At 38.8% G+C, this 20,480-nt stretch overlaps 1 protein-coding gene across 6 annotated transcripts in view; it reads left to right on the forward strand.

Annotated features, from left to right (window-relative positions):
- LOC117528937 (NMDA receptor synaptonuclear signaling and neuronal migration factor) overlaps positions 1 to 20,480 on the forward strand; it is a 125,383-nt gene that overhangs the window by 63,901 nt on the left and 41,002 nt on the right. For 5 of the 6 annotated variants that reach the window (XM_034191569.1, XM_034191568.1, XM_034191570.1 and 2 more), the window contains 3 exons: positions 1,118 to 1,123; positions 13,278 to 13,330; positions 17,163 to 17,252. In XM_034191569.1, the coding sequence (XP_034047460.1) occupies positions 1,118 to 1,123; positions 13,278 to 13,330; positions 17,163 to 17,252 (149 nt within the window). The remainder of the gene's footprint in view (positions 1 to 1,117; positions 1,124 to 13,277; positions 13,331 to 17,162; positions 17,253 to 20,480) is intronic. The other variant, XM_034191571.1, reaches the window with a different exon arrangement.

The raw sequence follows: 20,480 nt of genomic DNA on the forward strand, positions 1-20,480 counted from the left end.
CGTTAGTCCAGCCGAGTCGATGACCATGGCATCCAGGAAAAAAGTTGTTGCGCAAGGAAAATTGGGTGATTATTTCAGCAAGAAACAGTGAGTGGTTTATAAATATTTTTCAGACAATAGTGTGGTTTGAAAGGCATTCTATGGTGACTGAAATTACATTTTCGGTGGTTTTCCGACTAAAATCATTGGTCGATCGATGGCCGAAACTTGGGGAAAAAAAACACTCACTCAGTCGCTGTTGATTGTTGATGCCGACGATATCGGACATGCTACATGCATTGATTGTGAGAGTATTTAATTTATCCATATATCATCATGGAAGTATGCCTGGTTTAAGTGTATTTATGCCACACACAAACTTTCAGATCGGAAAACATTTTATTTATTTATTAAATACATGTATCTGAACGAAGGCACCCATTCGGTCACGTGGCATAGGTCACTTTCCGATAATCAAAGAAATTAAATCATTGTTGACACACAGAACTTTCTTCATATTTTAAATACACTGTAAATTGGTAGTTATATTTTTGTTCTGGAGCAAATAAATAAATTCTGCAAAATTCTAAAAACTTGATTATTTTTAAATTCTACCGAAGTTCCACAAGCATGTGATACACGAATAAAATAAAATACTAATAAAAGAATGAAGATTATTGAATAACAAGATGCGTACGATTTTTATTTTATCATTGTGCAAAAAATGCATCTGTCAGATTTTCACTCTGGATCCAGCCCTGATAGATATATATATATATATATATATATATATAAAGATAAAAAATCTTATTACAAAAAAAAAAAATCAGCTTTTACCTCTCGACTGATTTTAGTTGTGAGTCCAGTCATGCTCACAGCACAAAGTCAGGAACCACCCACATATAAAAGTGTTTGCTCACTTTGCACATAGGAGTGCAGCAGACGAGTGGCAGTTATGTTGCCTTACAAGAACACAGTCACTCATGGAGGTCACACAAAGACACTTTCTGATTCTTTAGCTCTTCTTCCATCTGCCTTTTTTATTTATAGCTCACTGACAGCTAACTGCTGTGTTTTTTTTTCTTTTTCCTCCTGTCTTTTCTTTTAAAATGCCAATGAATCTTGGGACATCCTTCAGGATATCGTGAGTATTCTCACTTGCATGCAGATTTGCAGCTCACTGACCTTTGACATTTACCATTTAACCTTCATCCTTGGACTGTTTAATTTACAACTGAAAATCCACTGACCATCACAAAGGCAGAATGTGAACGGCGCAGAGGTCTGCATGTGCATGTGGGTGTAGATCTGAACTATTACACACGAGAACTAATAACACAACAGCGTTTTTCAAACCGTCAAAAAGCCTTTTATAAAGGATAGGGGAAAAAAAACTTAGCTGAAAAGCAAGACAACGGCTCGAAATGACACATATGTACACCCCCCCCCCTCAGTCACGTCTGGCTCCTCCCATTAAGAATATATGCAATTCTAATATTGCAGCAGCAATTTGCTTGGCCTCATTTTTATTCATGAATTAAAGGGGTAACACACAAACAAATCAAACAATGACAGTGACAATAACAGTAAGACAGAAACAGACATACAACGGTGATGCCAGTAATGCGTTACTAAGTAATGCTTTATTAAGTAACACATTACTCTAATCAGTTTTTTCAGTAACGAGTAATCTAATATCTCCATATCAGTAATCAGATTAAAGTTACTTGTCCAAGTCATTGTGCATTGCTATTATTTTTATTTTTGTATTGTTGGTCGATCGCAGCATTAAAACTGGCCCGTGGGCAGGGGGAGGTCGGGGGTTCGGATGAACTGCCCACTTCGTCCACTTTTAGCGTTTCATGCTGCCAGCTTTTCACTTGCTGTTTTCTGCAGCAGCTCTGACATGAAAAAAATAGTTGTTGTCTCTCAAAGTGCGGTGACGGCAGCACACTTGCACTGAGCCTGACAATGACATTTTTACGCTTTTTTTCTTTAAAGCTCTGCAGCTCTGTCAGTGTCCTCACTCTTTTTCCACCCAAATGTGCCTAATGTCTCTTTCTGAGGATGACATGATGCAAGAAACTGATAAAACTTTCCTACCTCTCAATCTGGTCGTGCTTTCTGCAAAAATACATGTTATTCATTCTTTCTGCTCAAAGAGCAAACCAGGGGTGAATCCAGATGGAAAGAGGAAGTTGGGGGGGGGGGGTGGCTCCCCACCACACCCCTAGATTAAAAGATCTACTTTTGAAGACATTTTTTCATACTACTACTTATAATAATAATTTCAATATCTAAAATGTTTAGAAAAAAAAAGTTATATTATCAAGAATAGTTACACTTATATTCAATGTAGCTTGATAATTGTAGGTTTTACTGTTACAGTGCTGTCAATAGTAAAATATGAGGTCAAGAAAGACTGTCTTTATTTTTAGAAAACACAGATTTGTGTTCATTGAAGTCAAGAAAACTGACTTTATTTCATGTTTTCCAAAAACTTTTTTTTTCTTCAGGAAATAGAATTTAAATTCAAATTACAATGTCAGGACATACATTGTTTACTTTATGTTACTGTAAAAAAATGCACTTCCAATAAAGTGAGTGTTGGTAAAACTGGTTATGGTATCATTTTCATGTTGCGGTGGGGTGGGGGGTGGGGGTTGTTGTCAGCAGCTGCTGAATGTAACTCATAAAGTAACTAGTGATCTAACTTACTTACTTTTAAAATTGAGTTATCAGTAAAGTAGCTAAGTTACTTTTTCAAGGAGTAATCAGTAATTGGATTACTTTTTCAAAGTAACTGTGGCAACACTGACAACAATAATAATGTAGGAAAGAAGAACAACATGTTTTGTGGTCATAATAACAGCAGCAATCATAAAAATGTGCAGATTGTCACATGACTCAAGTAGTATATTTAGTGAATGTGAGTTACATTTGAGTCATGTGTGCATATGTGTGTAAGAAAACTATGAATCTATGTGCACAGTATGGTGGATGTAACCAGGCGAGTGATAGTGAGTCATGAATGTTTGTAAGAACTTGCATCAGTGCCACATCACCCCTAAACTGCAGGTACTGCATACGGGGCCCGAAGCCACGCCCACACCACAGGGCGCAGAGCGCCCTTGCCCCGGTAGGAGGAAACTAAGTCACCTAACAAGAGGGTGCACTCAACCACCCTGCAGGCAGGCGCAAAGCAGTCCCACAAGCAGGCCGAATTAAACAATATCAATGTGGTGAATTGCTTGAATTTATTTCCAGCAACTTTTGGAGTTCTGATCAAAGAGAAGGGACGTTGCAGTTGCACACTAATCAGTTTGCAAAAACAACTGGTGTTAGGTCTCTCTGGGGATTCCTTGTATGACTTTCTGTCAAATGAGTGTTTAATTAGGGAGACACAGATGAGGTGTAGTATTTGCATTTTGAAGGAACATTAATTACCACACTACAGCCATATGGTACGTTTAACTGAGCATGATCCAACATGTCGGTACCTCATTAATGAGGACGTAAGTGAGTGGACAACGCCAACAGGATGCCCATGTATCACCTGGCTGAAGCAGATAGATGGCTACTTTTGGGAGATAATGAAGGACTGCTGCTCTGTCTGGGTGGTTACCATCTGGGATCTAGTGCAGTTTGGTAGATGAAGAAACATGCAGCAATGCCAGTGCGTGCTTCATAACCAGACACGAGTTTTCAATATGGAGTGTCAGAAGGGTCATCAGTGGACATATTTTGAACCGTCTCAAGGCCAGACACATCCACGTGAAGTAAAAACCAGCCCTCAGCCAAACATGATCAAGTCAGGAAAGTGTTTGTGTCGGTTTTGGCTAAACCTGAAGTCTGTCTGCTTTCATTCAGTCATCAGCTATGGCAGTTTGGCAAGCGCACAAGCCTTTAGTCAGGACAGCGTAATGGATTCTAAGCTTTTTAGTAGCACTCATATTAGCTCTCTGATCCTCCCCCACACTCCACATATCAATAATCTATGCCAGCCGACAGCTGGTCTGATCTGCCAACTGGATCTGAAGAAAACTATTACTTACAAACTGGGCAAACTTGATGTATCGATCCTTCAGGTAAACTACAGAGCCATATTCTCCCCGACTTTCACAATGACCGCCACAAGCAATGCCATTACAAATTAGTATTTTCCTCATCACTTTTTCCTGCTGTAGTTAGGGAAAATAAAAACTGTAGCCACTATTTGACAATTTATTATTCAGTTTTTTAAAAATGCAATTATAGTCTTTTGAAACAAGCCAAACAAGGACTGCCAGGCTTGGCATTTCAGACATCCGTCTCAAATCCTACCATTCTCTACTAAACCAAGACAACCCATTCTGCACTTTTACACTGACATGTTTCATGCTTGTTTGGGTTCTGCTTACAAAACTAACCTCTGGCTTCTAGCACAAAGTAGATGAAAAGGCTAAAATATTATCATTTGTATATTCCCCAAATTCCCTGAATTAGTATTTTAAACATTTCTGGTTTGGACTCCACTTTAAAACTGTCATTCCATAACTGGTTAATATTATCAGTTATCAAGTTGTTCACCAATGAATATGGCTTTATACACCTACACCCTGAGGCCGAAGGCCATATTCATTGGTAAAACAACTTGATAACTATTTTATCATATACCTAGAAATGATAAATGTTGTATGGTTTTCTGAAGGGTGTAAAAAGCCATATTCATTGGTGAACAACTTGATAACGATTTTATCATATACAGTGGTCCGTCGTTTATCGTAGGAGTTACGTTCTAAAAATAACCCGCGATGGGCGAAATCCGCGAAGAATTCAGCATTATTTTTTACAATTATTATAGATGTTTTAAGGCTGTAAAACCCCTCACTACACACTTTATACACTTTTCTCAAACAGGCATTAACATTTTCTCACTTTTCTCTCCTTTGTAAACACTCAAAGTTCAAACCTTAGTAGAAAAATAATAGAACGTTTTCCTATAAATAATTATGATGGCTTTTAGAACTAACAAATTTAATTTTAACGATCAACCTACGATGTTGGAGGTGTAAGAAATTATTAATAGTGACTCACCAGTATTTCACAGTTCCTCTGACCGCGCCTCTTCATCGTGGCTGTCCGGATTGGCTGATTACTCGGGTGGTATGAAAAATATTACCCGTACACAAAAAGGGTGTATTGCTATTTATTCTTTAGTGTTTTATCCAATCATATTGGCGTATCATTTATAGGTATATGATAATGGTCCATATTAAGCTAGATGGCATAACAATATGTATCTTTAGGATGTGATAAAAATGTTTATTGATATATGCTACATGTTACATTTTACTCTATGGTCTGTCGTTAGGCTATACTGGACACAATATTTAAATAAATTTCTGTCCTCCAATCAAACACATGCGTGACATTCACAAGAAGAAAGTGAACTTATCGGCAAGTTGTTGAAAATAGACAAAGGTGTAATTTCTAATTTTAAAAAATGTTATTAACCAGTTCCCACTACTTAAAATAAATGTTTCTATTCTGGAACACTAAAAAAATATAAAGATTCTGGCTTTGTTTTGCTCCTACCTATATATTCATGGTTTCTGGTTTTCGTAATTCCTTGAACCAATTCAAAGCCTTGATCAGAAGTTTTTAAAAAGATATAGCAATGAATGAAATAAACTGACATCATTTTGTTTGAAACTTTACTACTTTTCACTTATTAATTCAACAGACTAGTGGTTTTGGAAAGAAGCATTTGGCTATTTTCAATACGCTCTGAATAGTCGACGATGGACAAATATTTCTCAGCTTTCCAACCACTGATCATCACAACATTCAGAGTGATGCATTTCACACCATGTTTTTCACTCTGATGCATAAAACTCTTGCACGTGTCCACTGAAAAGACATTTTTCGAGCAATAATATTTTCCATCATTCACAGCAGCAGCTTTCCCACTTTTGCTTTAGACCTCCTAAATCAACTGAGAAATTAATGCAAGTTTGCACACAGCGAGTATTAAATTCTCTGCTCCATTTCTACGTTTGGGACAACTTGACAGGCGTTAGAGATTTAATTAGAAATATATAAAATGCACATAGTGACAGGCAGCAATCCTGTTCCATATCCACACAAGGATTATGCAATAAACTGTAAATTTCCCCATTAAATCTCACCTTGAAGAAATATTACTGTTCAGGGAAGACAATGTCATAAGATCAATGTTTCTAATGGGGTCTGAGCTTATGCAGATGAGAGTATTTGTTGCTGGGACTGCAAAAAGTAAGATTTCAGCTGGTGCAACTATTCTGCTATGGAGTCTAAAAGCCACCTATAACAGCCAGCGCTCCATAAACCCTGCTACTAAAAAGCCCTACATCAACCTCCCTGCTATGTCCTGCCCCTCATTATGCCAACCTTCTCCTCCTCTCATACTGTGCCACATCCTGGCAGGACCTTCCGGGGGTTTGTGCTAAGAAAAAGGAGAGAGACGGAGCAGGATTCAGCAGAAGTCATTCAGCGGTATGAAGTGTCACCTACCATGCTTGTTCTTTACTGAAGTGCAGTTTGCTCTCATTCCTGGCATGCCCCCTTGCTGTTTATTTACAGCCGTGTCTAATCTCCTGGCACTAGGAGATGTGAAGAGGACGCCATCCGGTTTCACAAGGATTAAGGATTAAAACACTCTTGCTTTATTATGCAAATTCTAGGCCACATTTGTACCATCAAACACACTGTTTTTTTAACATTAAAAAACCTCCCCTATCATCAGAATACATTGTAGCGTTTTTTTGTTTGCATGTTTACTGACAAATAAAAATGAAATCGCATATAGGAATTCTCTCCGTCCAAACTTCTGTACTTGCTTACATGGACCACATTCTGTATTTCATATGGCTCATCATTATACAGTTGTTATTTTGGTGCCAAATTATTGGCAAGGTATAATATTCTAAAGTCTTTAATGTAATAATTTGCAGAAACTAAAGCATGAATATGGTAACAATGAAAGATGACAAAATTCAGTCAACTATTGAGGCAACAGAACCAGTCTTTGTCTTATACTCAGCAATTCCAAGTTTTGATTGGATCAAATTAAATATTTTTTTGCATCCATCCTCACAGATCTGGCAAACATGGTAGAAATGGTTCACTGCTCCTACTCTTTGCAAAAACATTAGATCTGTGAGGTGCCGGGTCCTGGTTCCAGTGTCCATACGGTGTTTAATCTGACCACAGACGTAGCTTCCTGAAGGATTTATTTGAAGTCCTGTAAACTTAATCCGACTAGACTTCAGGATCAGACTGTTTTGAAAGAATTTGCACACCATCTGTGTGGAGAACTTGCAAACACGGGTACAGCAAATGACCTGAAGAGAATGTGAGAATTCTTCTGTGACAACACCCTAAAAGCTGCCAGGGATTACACTAGAGTTGTCAATGTTCACAAAAAGAGGTGTTTCATCTCGTTGGGCATTCTGAATATCATCTAGAAGAGCTTTAAGTGCATGGTTTGCTGGCAATTCTTAACTGTACAAGGACGTTTATTCAAGGAATCAGTGAGGTGGTGACACACCATCTGTGATCCAGTGATCTTCAGCCTACATGCAGAGGAATCAAAATACTGCTTTCCTCCATATCTACAGGTTGTCTCATCATTTTTTGGTCCTGACAAATTGCTGCTGTACTGTCCCATTGGGCCAGCTACTTTGAGCAGTTATATGTCAGTGGTGAACCACCAAAATGAGATTGCAATGAGGGATGGGGCCAATCCGATCCAATATCGGTATTGGGTTCCGATACCAACGTAATTCACGGATTGGAAATTTCTGATACAACCTGCAGAGTTTTCCAGTCCAGGAGCCCCATCTGAGTGTGTGTTTCTGCTGAAAAGTCCTGCTGGCTGCTCTGCTAGCTGGCTGCAGGGATTTCCTTTTCATCACAACATGTCTGCTGTATTTTACAGTAGAAACACCACAAAGCCAGACTGCAACATGCAATGTTTACAAAGTCATTTTACCGAGAGCCAGAAGCTCGATCGTGACCTACAATACCTAACCCTAACTCTAACCTGCAATACAGCGAACTTAATCAAACATAAAAGTGCCACTAACCTTTATTTAACCAGGTTAGTCCCATTGAGATCAAGATCTCTTTTTCAAGGGAGACCTGGACATGTCTTTAGATGTGGGAGGAAGCCAGAGCACCTGGAGGGAACCCACGCAAACATGGGAAGAACATGCAAACTCCACACAGAAAGGCCCCAGGTAGGAATCAATCCCATCCCACCTTCTTGCTGTGAGGCAACAGTGCCACTAAGTCACCGTGCTGCCCACATTAAAGAGCACAAGGCTTTTTTAATCTGGATCACAAAGATGGAAGGAGCTGGCCTGAATGGTGCAATGATTTACCCAGACTGACTCCAAATATGAGTAAATTAAATACTTTTATTTATTTTTTGGTGGTTTCTTGAGGCGTTTTCAAAATGCGGAAATGGGATCCTTCTTTAAAACAATACATGTACTCAGGGCAGGTGAAATTTCAGCGCCTGACCCAACAATGGCCCCGTTTACATGTACATAAACATGTATACCATTAATCAGATGTATTTCGTTCTTTTACATTTGCACCTTTTTCAGCATGCTAAATAGCTAATTTCTTGGAGAGAGAGAGGAAGAGAGACAGAGAGCGAGAGCACTGTCTTTTCTGAATAGAGTCTATGCTTTTTTTTTCCAAGACCTGCCATTTCTCTTTTCTCCACGTCAAAAGAAATCCAACTTATGAACTGAAATCATGTAAACCACGTGTTTCTGATCAGATTATTAGTTATCTGATTACTAGCAGTTATCTGATTATTATGGTCATTTAAACATGCTCCTCTATGGGGAGCTCAGCTCGACAGGGGAATTCATCACCCATTCATCAAGGGCACCATGACTGATTTTTTTCACAGGGACGCCACAAAAATTGCGTATGGATACGTGTACCGTTTTGAGGATGGAGCGCATTTCTGCATTTCCAAACTGCCATAAGAAACCACTAAAAAAATAAATAAAAGTACAGAATTCTTTCACCAAAACATCAAATCTAAGCTTGCATCTTAGATGTACCCTCTGGTAAATTGTAGCTGAACTTTCAGGTCTTCTTTTTTAGAAAGTCCTCCTGTATAACATGTCATCATGAAGCTGTATAACGGGATACAAAATATCCTCATATGAAATCAACAATAATGATCATAATAATATTAAAGCAAATAGAGCTCTGGCATCGGAATAGTGTCAGTATTGGCAGATATCCAAATTTAGATATGGGGATCGGATCGGAAGTGAAAAAGTGTGGATTGTTGCATCCCAAAACGCCTCCCCCAAAACTGGCATTACGAGGTTAAAAATGACCTTGACCAAGAATGTGGTTGACCTACACCACTGATTTTTATTTACTCACTAGATGGAGGACCAGGCTGATCCGTTCACTCACTGGCTGTTGCCAGAGCACCGCCATGTTGGTTAGCGTTTAATAACCAGACATTAATAGAAATCAATGTGGGTATGATCAATGTTTTTAAGAGAGTTTCAAGATAAATCTGTATTTTCTGTGCTATTACTGTGCTGTTACATTTATTCAAACTCAGTCCCATGTTTGTAGAGCCAATATTTGTCAAAACAAATACAGAAGAGGATCAGACTCTTTATATAAGAGACTTGAATTAATTTGTTCATCCCAGTCCACTTTGTCAAACACACTATGTCTGCCACGACACCAGATACGAGTCTGAGCCTTAATTAATGTCATTATGAAGCTAAAGATGGGAAATAATCAGGGGTGAAAGTAAGAGTTTCACACGCTCACATCATATTAAAAATATTAATACTAAAGACTGCTCTTAACCCAACTGCAGCGCCACTTTTACGAAGGGCTTCTGTGCAAAAATTTCAAATAAAATAAATAAAATGAAACAGCCACACCAGCCAGGGTGAAAGTAAGATTAATTTCTGGACCAATTTGAAAGAAATCTGAAAACACTACACTGGAATATGGAGCATGTCAGAGAAATTAATCTCATTTGTGTATATTCTTATATTAGTAGAATATACAATGTCAAAGCGACTGTCATGTGACCCACCACACTGAGAGAAAAAACATTTCCATTCTATGAATTTGCTCTGACAGAATATCTCAGGATGGAAAACCTGAGGTGAAGAAAAAACCTGAGGCTAATTAAAAAGGGATAAATTGAGACTTATGAAAGTGAGACTTCTAATTGAATCACTAAACGAATGGTGCGATATTTATCACGACAAAGAATTCAGGCAGAAAAACTGAAGTCACTACTTTACAGTTTACAGATCATTAAAAATAAATCATTTTCTAACCTTCAGTCAGCAATCTTAGTCATTTCCCCAAATCATTTATATTACACATAATAGACATTTATGAAAGCTCACTCTACAATTTATTGTTATTTATTTTTTTATTTACTTAACCTTTATTTAACCAGCTGTACAATCTTTTGTCAGCTCACACAGGATTGTACAGCTTGTCGCTGTACCAGAACGCTGCACAAAACAGCATTTTCAGATCACTTTAACCCAAGTTTAAGTCAGAAAATAATCTATTTCTATTTAATCTAATGCCTGACGATGCATAAAAATGCTAAGCAAGATGGCGGCTGCTGGCAACAGCTCACGGGCTGCATACGCCATCTGGTCGATTAAATAGAAATCGATGACCTACACTCAAGAAATATCTCACTTTTCCCAGATGAAGAGCATTTGGCCACTTTTAAGGCTCAGTCTGGTGTTCCTTTTCTTCAAAGGGGGTGGATGGCAAAAGGAAACGGGTATTTTGGTCTGAGAACAGAAAATCTAGACCATGCAACTAGTACTTTTCAACAGCTGTTTTTGACTTAGCAAGCTGTGCACTGATGACTAAACTGGTTTCAAACTCATTTTAAAAGTTTGAACTTCTAAAAGTTATGGAAGAGTTTGTGTTAATTATAATGTCACACTGATTTCATGTATCAGATAGGTGCTGTAGACCGTACATGTAAAATACAGTGGGATGTGATGACTGCTCTCCAAAAAGTTGAAGTATTTTATATTCCTAAAGGTTTAAAATAGTTTAGGAATGTGCAACCAGAATATAACTGGAGACATGGAGTCCGTAGCAGTTGGTGAAGTAATGACGTCTTTAACATGTTCAGTATCAAAGCAAGTAAAACGTGGCGTTTGGGGAAAAATGCTCCAGAAGACAGGGGCAGATGGTGCCTGTGACACTACGCGGTACATCACAATCCCTATGACATCTCGGTGTCGTCCATCTGCACTGTTAGCGTCATGAACCTAGTGCTACTTTATCAGAATGAGTGAGTGAACATGAAGAAACAAAAGTGAAAATTTTGGAAAATAGTTTGCTTATGTGCTGTTACAGGGTGAAAAACTCCACACGGATATGAAACAATCAACACATCAAACAAAGGAAAGTGTAACCTTCTGTCATTCAGAATGTACTGTGCTTATTATAAATTTATACATTTTAAGTACAACTGCATAATGTATAATTATAAAGTAAATGGGTGCAGTTAATTTTCAGCTCTGCCTTGTGTGGGCAGGTGTAAAGAGTTGGGCTTCCAATATGACTTCGATTCACAGTCACACCACCTCTCTGTGTTCTCCCACAAGATATTTTGTCTGATATCAGTGTGTGAGTGTGTCTGTGTGAATGAGTGAATGTGAGGCATAATTGTAAAGCACTTTGAGCTTCTGATGCAGATGGAAAAGTGCTATATATTAATGCAGTCTATTTACCATTTGTCTGCATTGTCCCCATCCACCCAGTCATAAATGGGTCTGACCTTGGCTGGAGAAATGACCTGCACTGGAATGGCATCCAGTCCAAGGGGAGTCATAGGCTCTAATCTTCTTTGAGCTGCGGAATCTGGGATAAGTCCCAGCACCAGTGAGTCGCAGAGTCTATATCAGACTTCTTTCAACTCTGGGCATTACGTGATCATGCTGTGGGGTAAACGTTATCAACCTCTATCCACATTAATGCAGATAAATCAAAAGAACAGCTTTTACTTCCTCACTTTTGGACCCTTGTGTCTGCTTCCTTTAATCACTATAAACAGATGCCTTCATAAGTTTTGTTCATTTGGATATTTGGAACAGGTAAAAACGATGAGAGATATTTAGTGGTGTAATCCTGAGTTGGTGGAACCCTCTGTTCTTTACCCTTATTGATCTGTAAACAACCTACAGCGTGTGGATTGTTTGGTACAGATGATGTAAAACCACAGATACCACAGGTACAGAAGCCTATAACACTTTCAGAGTTGCCTGGGCTTCCCTCACAAGTCTCTTTCTTCCACGATCACTCCAGACAGATTTACCCTACATGTTTGTATTTCCTAGTGATTGATGCAAATTAAGTCGAAGACATATTCAGTGACTTGGAAATACTTGTCTAAAGAAAACTGGCTGTGAAAGTGATTTGATGTGTCTGGTGTCCCTGAATGCTCAATGCAATAATTTGCAGAGTCGACACGACATCTTGATCGTTTTGTTACAGCTACACTTTCGAGGCGGAAATATGTAATATTACAATAATTGTGTCACTGTCCAAATACTTTTGGACCTGACTGTGCGTAACAATCCGTACGATCACGGTATGAGCAGCCGGCTTTACTGTGTGCACATACAATATGCGGCAAACAGAAATAGAAAACTGTTTATTGTGTCTCCTGCACAGAATGACTTCTCTGAAGTAAGAAAACTTTTTTAAAAATCCATTACGGTGTCGGTGCCGTTACGGAAAAGAGTAATGTTAAATGGTAGCAGGAAGGCTGAAGTTCGGTTTTGTTTTTAAATCTATAAAATATGCTGTAGAAAATCAAATCTTTGCTATGCTGCAATTCTAATAACAGAGCACGTATCTACACATTATGAACCAGAATAGCACTATGTCGAGCGCGGATCCCTGACACATTTTAACAGCTATGGCGCCATCCTGTGGTGGTTAGCTCAAACTACAAACACTGAGTAAAAGTGTGGACAGACAGATGTGCAAAGACACAGACTGGGTGATGAACCTCAACTAGACAAGGTGTGAGTAAATATCATACATGTGTTTAGATGTAACATCGTTGCTTTTATGCCTCCTTTCGTTATAACCGTAGAATAAACTTTTATTTATTTATTTTTGTCTTGTTTGTTTTTGTCATCTCCCTCCACCTCCCCCTTTCTTTCACTTTACATTTTGGTCCTTCCGGTTTTCCTCCTCCACTTTAATTTCTCTACCCACAGGAACTTCCGGAAGCATCTTCGGATGGTGGGCAGCAGAAGGATTAAAGCGCAGAGTGAGTCAGAGTCGTGTGCGTGCGGTTGATATGTTTTCTCTGTCATGCTGTTCACCCCACCATCATCTCTATTTTTTTATTTTTTTACTTTTCTGTGTTTTTGCATGTGTGTGCTGCTGCTGCGAGTCTGACGGCGAGAGAAAATACACACTGCTTTTCCTTTAGAATGATGCATTCGCTGTGTTTGGTAAAATAGCGATTTGAGCCCGTGCATGTACGTGTGCATGTATGTATGATAGACGTAGGTGGTCTATTCGTTGGAATATTTGGCTATTTTTGCCTGCAAAGTTTAAAAAAATATAAAACCAAACCCACACATAAAGAAAGCAAAGTGATGACAGAAGGATGTGTGTCTTTGTGCGAAAGTGTCATTCAGAGTCTCTGTGCACATGAATTAAATGAATGAATGAAAGTCAATAAGAACAGTCAAGATGAGATTTTTGTTTGTTTGCTGACCGTGTGAATGTACTTGTGTCTGTCTGTGTAAATACCAAATCAGAGGTGAAGGATATAATAATATTTGGATGCTAGTAGAAACAGATTAATTTTGTTTTTGTCTAACGAGGTAATAGTACCCTCAGGGATGAAGATGGTAAGGGCTATGGCAATCTGACATTTGACACTAATGACCTTGACCTTCACCCAAATGACTGATCTATGGTTGACCTTGCTAGCGCAATTCAGGAATCAGCCTAATTGTATGTCACACTGGGCAGAGTCAACTAGAAAATCATGTTCCTTAACCTTGACCAAAATGAATACTTTGGGGCAATTTCTTGTTCAACAATTAACAACATACTAAGTTTGGAAGAAAATGAGACAAGGCCTGGGAGTAGTATTGCTGCATTCAGAATCCTTGGACGATCAGAGGTTCCGACCAGAATTTTTGCTCGGAAACTAGTGAGGAAAATTGAGCAACCTGAGGTACCCAAGTTAACATCACAGCCATGGCGGCCCCCTTTGCAACTGCTCAGACAACAATGTTACTAATGTTGAAAATACATCTTTAAATTAATTTTAACAAGACATTACTGCTATATGTAATAACATTCTATGTACAGTTAGTCAAGTTACCAGAACCACACATCAGCAAAAACGTCTTTGACAATTTCATTTAGCCCAAAAGATACAAAAGATAACACTGACTTAGCTCTGCTGTGGAATAGGCTAAGTAGTTGATGACTCAAATCACTGAGGTAATCTGATTAATGCACTTTATCCGGAAGTAGGTGTTCGGGTCTTTCCAAATGTCTAAGGCTTCTGAGCCCAGCACAGGCCAACAAACAAGCATGACCTTGACCCCAATGACTGACCTTTGGAAAGTTTGACCTCATTTGACCATTTCTAGAACCCACCTCCAATTGTGTCCTAAGTCTAACTAAGTCAAACTGGCCTGAAAAATATTAAGTTTGACCTTTTACCCCAGTGACCTTGACCCCAATGACTAACCTTTGGTAAATTTGATCTCACCTGGGCAATTCCAGAACCCGCCCCCATGTGTCTACCAAGTTTGGCGCAAATCAGTGTGTGTGTGTGTGTGTGTGTGTGTGTGTGTGTGTGTGTGTGTGTGTGTGTGTGTGTGTGTGTGTGTGTGTGTGTTGGGGAGCAGATTTTAAGTTTTGTCTTTTGACCCAATGACCTCGATCTTACCAAAACAAACATTTCTGAGAACAATTCTGGAGTTGACTTTCATTAACACACCAAGTTTGGTGAAAATCTGCCAAAGGACCAGGGAGTTTAGTGGAAGAAGCGATTAAACGTTGCCCACATTACAATACTATATATTGTATTGTATTGTATTATCATTATCACTGGTTTAAAAGCTACAATTTTACTTGGCTGTAAACAAGCTAAACAAGTTAAACATTTTTATGTTTTCTTTTTTATGTTTCTGCACTTTAAAGTCACACTGAAACAGAGGTTATAGAGCACATTTCGCCTCTGCTTTTAAAAAATTCCCAAGGAAAAGTATAACTGAAGGATTTGATGCATAATTTTATTAGACTAGAGCTCTTCGATAGTATCTGCATTAATGGCAAATGTCCACCAGGTGGAGATATTCAATTCGCCCTATTGACGTATCCCATAATCTCTTGCGTGCCAGAGTTGCTGCAGTCAAACAACATAGAGAATCCACATGATGACAATTGTAAATGAATATTATACTACAAAAATGTATTTTTTATGCTTTTCATCACATTATTAAGAGACTGCTGCATGATACCCTGAATACTTGCTAAAACAATTATAACAAAAAAGTCCGTGTCTGCTACGTTTAATCTGCGTGGAATTTAATAAACGCAAACCAAATTTCAGATATATCATATATATTAGTCTGGAACAAAAAGGACAGTGTTGTAAAGAACAATAATCAAGACGTTAAAAAGCAAACTTCACTTTCCCCCAGAACGACATGAACAGGAAGCGATTGTAGCTCACAGCAACTCCCATTGAAAATAACGGAGAGACAGACTGTGATTCTCACATGTTTACATAAAATAAACGCAATAACAACATCTAAAAACCCAGAGAATATATTCATGAGAGCACAATATAAAAATAGTTTTATGTTGTGATGTTAATGGTGTTGTCTGTGTGCAGCAGTTAAAGTGCAGCCCGATCAGAGCGTCTCAATGCAGTTCTCAATGTTACTGAGATCTCGCAGCGCGGCGACCTCTCCGAGGTTTTGCAGGATTTGAAACGTCAATACGGCGAATTTCAAGAACCTTGGGACATAATAACAACCATTCTGTTGCTTATGCTTATAGTAGCAGATAATTAGCCTTTGAGCACAAAGTGACTCAAAGTGAATCAAGCGTAGAACCAAACCACCTTTAACTGCCACATTGTAACACTCATATTATACTGGAATGTCCCTTTTGGGTTGCAGTGCAACATGTCGGCCTCCATGAGGAGGACTATTCCCTTCTAAGATACGAAGGGCTTTGTCTAAACGATTCTTTGCTGAAGGAACTTAGACACTAATAAACAGATAGTTATGAATTTTCTATTCCATTTCTGCTAATAAACTACCCTAAAGCTGACACAGTTGATTTAAAAAAAATTACTTGAAAATATGATAACTGGTATCAGCAACAAAATGATCAGAAGGCACTGGTGAGGATATAATACACTGAAAAAAGAGAAAATGTTTGAACCAACTTAAAGTGTTACAAGTTGTAAAAACCTGAATGAATTAAGTTGTTTAAACTTACGTTTGTAAGTTAGAGTTGATTTAACTTTCAAACTTAAGTCCAAACAACTTAATTCATTCAGGTTTTTACAAATTGTAACACTTTTAAGTCGGTTCAAACATTCTCTTTTTTCAGTGTAGGCCAGCTCACAGAGGTAAATTTTTTTTTTTTTTTAAGTGTTAATTTAAGGGAAAAAGGTTGATTAAATATTTGAAGAGGGCAGTGACTGAAAGCTGAGCAAGTTACAGGATCGGAGGAAGAAAAGTGATGATCATATGGGTGGAAGGCAGATAGAGTTTGTTGTCATGAGTGTTGCCATAATTGTGTGTGTGTGTGTGTGTGTGTGTGTGTGTGTGTGTGTGTGTGTGTGTGTGTGTGTGTGTGTGTGTGTGTGTGTGTGTGTGTGTGTGTGTGTGTGTGTAAATGTTCTTGGACGGTCTGTACACGAAGGCATTTGTGTGTTTCTGCACTGCAGAGGAGTGATGTATGTGGTGTATATTTTGTGCACTTGTAGCTGCATCTTCCTTTGCACTTAAGTGTTTTGCGTAGGTGGCGAGTGTATGGAAGACAGCCGGTTTGTCAGTGTGCACGGCGTGCGTGTGGTTGTGTGTGTGACTATCTCTTCCCGCCTGCACCAGCGTTCGCTGAGCGTAGATCGAAGAGTTTCAGCCGTTCCTGGAGTGACCCCACCCCTGTCAAGACCGACTCCCCCAATGAACCCAGAGAGAGTGAGTTACCACGGACTCGCGCACGTGCATGTTCACGCACAGCTGCATGGTCACATAAAAGCAAACACACAGTTCTGGTCGGTTCAGAGCCTATTTAAATTACATCATTCACCCATCTGGAAAAGTTTTAAAAAACTACCTCTTTTTGCATATTTAGACTGAAAAAGGCTTTAAAAAACAAGGTGTTATTCTGCCAACAGCGGTGCCATAAAACTCCAGTAAGATAACAGATAATAACAATCACATGAGAACAGTCAGGCTATTTACATTACACGGAAATTTATAGTCTATTTTTGTATTGTTAGCAATATTTAATGTATTTTTAAAAGAAAGAAAGAAATCAGCAAAATAAATGAAAAAAATCTGTGTATACATATATTTTAAAATATTTAAAGTGTATGCTAATTTTAAGAACTTAATTCAATTTAATTCATTTCATTTAGTTTATATAGATCCAAATCAACAAAGCTGCCTCAAGGTGCTTCACACAAGTAAGGTCTAACCTTACCAACCCCCAGAGCAAGCACACAGGTGACAGCGGTAAAGAAAAACTCCCTCTGATGATTTGAGGAAGAAACCTCAAGCAGACCAGACTCAAAGGGGTGACCCTCTGCTTAGGTCATGCTACCAAAAAGGTTTATTATACAGAACACAACACAACAACAACTGACGAGAGTCCATGTAATCAAATTTTTGGTGTTCACATGACTGTGGTGTAAAGCAGAGTTTCCAATTTCCCCAACTGTCAAGATCTATAACAAGAACCACTGCAGTCTTTGGCCATTTGGCTTGAATAGTTTCCCGCCCGCCACACTGCAGTGTCACAAGACCTCATCTACAACAACAAAACATCGCCAAGAATCACCACAAATTCTCAGGGCATCAATGTGAAACACCACCAGTATGTTACATGTCACGATGTGTAAATACGCTGATAGTACACTGCCACAATGCCGCCATGGCTTGTGCACTGCGGGGCAAAGCGTGCTAAACTGTCCTAAAAATGTAGGGTGTGTTGTGTATTTTCAGCATTGTGAAATATGGGCAATAATTATGAATGGCAGATGCTGCTGCAGATGAAGAGGAAGAACATCTGATGTGACACAGTGTTGACTGTGTTCAGGTGGTTTCTGGGCGTTGTCTGGTCGGCTCTGTGTTGTGTTCATGAAACAGTCTTGCTGGTTCGCGTTTTTTCTTTTTTGTCTCGTATATCAGCAAGACGATCAAAATTTAATAACGCGCTGCCGCAAATCTGCCAAAGCATCAATAGTACGCACCAGTGCATCATCATGATGTGATATGACATCAAGATAAAGGTTTTGAACTTATCAATAAATGTAGCGTCATACCGTTGCCCATTCCATTGACATTCATTGACAGAATGTGCAATGTCAGCAAAATATCAAAAGGTCTCACCACATCTTCAATCAGACTACAGTTTGGCATGCGTCATGGTAACCAGGTGGGACCTCACCTCGTTTTATCCTCAGAGGGTTGAATTGATTAGTTTGCATATCTTTACCACCTCGAGACCGTTGATGATGCTACTTTCTTATTCTTCTGTTTTCCACCCATTAATAAAAACTACTGCCATAGTTTTAGCTTGACAACATTAGCTGAGATTTGAAAGGTGGCATTTCCTGGCGCAGGGTTGTGGGTTTTTTGTTTTTTTGGCGCTTTGGTTTTGACAGGAAAATCATTTCTTCTTGCACTTCTGGAAATTCCAACACATATGTTATTGACATCAATCACATCTAAGCCACGTTCATTTGCTGTGCGTGTTTGCGTGGTTGGTAATTCCCTTCGGCTTCTCCCTTTTTCCACTCAGGGTCGCCACAGCAGATCTGAGATTTGGCACAATTTTTACGCCGGATGCCGTCCTCATGCGTATTACATGGAGAACAGGCACAGGTGGTCTTGAACCGGGAACCTTCTGCTGTGGAAACAAGCACACTGACCGCTTGCCCACCATGGTGCCCAGCGTGCTTGCATGCTGAACGTGTTAAAAAAAAAAAAAATTAATTCCTCTGAAATACAGCTGCAGTACACAATATACATAATAACGTGTACAAAATATTTTGTTGTGATGTTAAAGCGTCATGCAACCTTGTCAACAATAGATCTTCTGGGTAAAAATGAGTAAGAACAATTATTTATTTATATTTATTTTGCTTTTTTTCCCCAATTTCTAATATTTGCTGTTTGCCTTTTTTTTTTTTCAGTGCCCCCCCACATACACACACACACACCCTGAATTCATCAGGGTTGTGTAATTTTTGAGTAATCCTGTTGAAACAAACACTACTGCAAAAAAAAAAAAAAAAAAGTGATGGAAAGAGCTTTCATTTTGAAATAAATAATCACACGGTTGCCCGTTTGTGTTATGAACAAAGATGCTGAAACGGCACAAAATCAAACCTTGTACCAATTAACAGTAATCTTAAACACAGTAAATTTTGAGCGTGCGTGAAGACAGAGTCATCACTCCAGCAGATTGTTTGGGTCTGCAAGAGGCATTACAGCTGATTTTTTCAGGGAGCAATGTTAACAATTTATGTTTACACTTCTTGCAATTAAAAAAACAATTAAAATGAGGGTGTTACTTATAAAAATAAATAAATGTAATTTTGCGCATCTAATTTGTTCCATGCAATATGTTTTCTGGCAGATTTGTCTTTGTGCTCAGTTTGGGCGATTCATTTCCACACACAGGTGGCTCGTACAGACTTGGAAAATGACATTTGTCAGCTTCCATAAAAAGATCTGACAGTTAGCAGATTAACAGACGAGTTTTCTCTTCAATATGGTAACACCTTTAATGATGCCACAACATTTGTGGTCCAAACTAAAAGTCCATCAGAGACAGTCTGCTTGAACCCTGGCCCACAGATTTATCAGCCTCCTTCTAACTTATATTTGATAAAGAAATAAAAAGAAAAATGTGCTCCTATGAAATAACTTGTCTCCGTCCAAGACAGTAAGACAATTTTTCAAGATGACACGTATCATCTGGGTTTTAAAGACATCAGTGTGGTCTGTTCTGAATTTTGGGGTAGTAAATAAAGGTACTTTAGCCACAACTCTCCAAACAAATTTTCCAGCGTCTGCTTACACCAGGAGAAGCCCTACACGTGCATGCTCGCTGTCTTTGCTGTTGACTCTGACCCTGTCTATCTGCGTCCCTATGATCGTGGTCTTTCCTCAACTGTGTGATGCTCTCGTTCTGTG

Source organism: Thalassophryne amazonica, chromosome 17 (genome assembly GCF_902500255.1).
Source record: "Thalassophryne amazonica chromosome 17, fThaAma1.1, whole genome shotgun sequence".
In the NCBI taxonomy this organism is placed as follows: Eukaryota; Metazoa; Chordata; class Actinopteri; order Batrachoidiformes; family Batrachoididae; genus Thalassophryne; species Thalassophryne amazonica.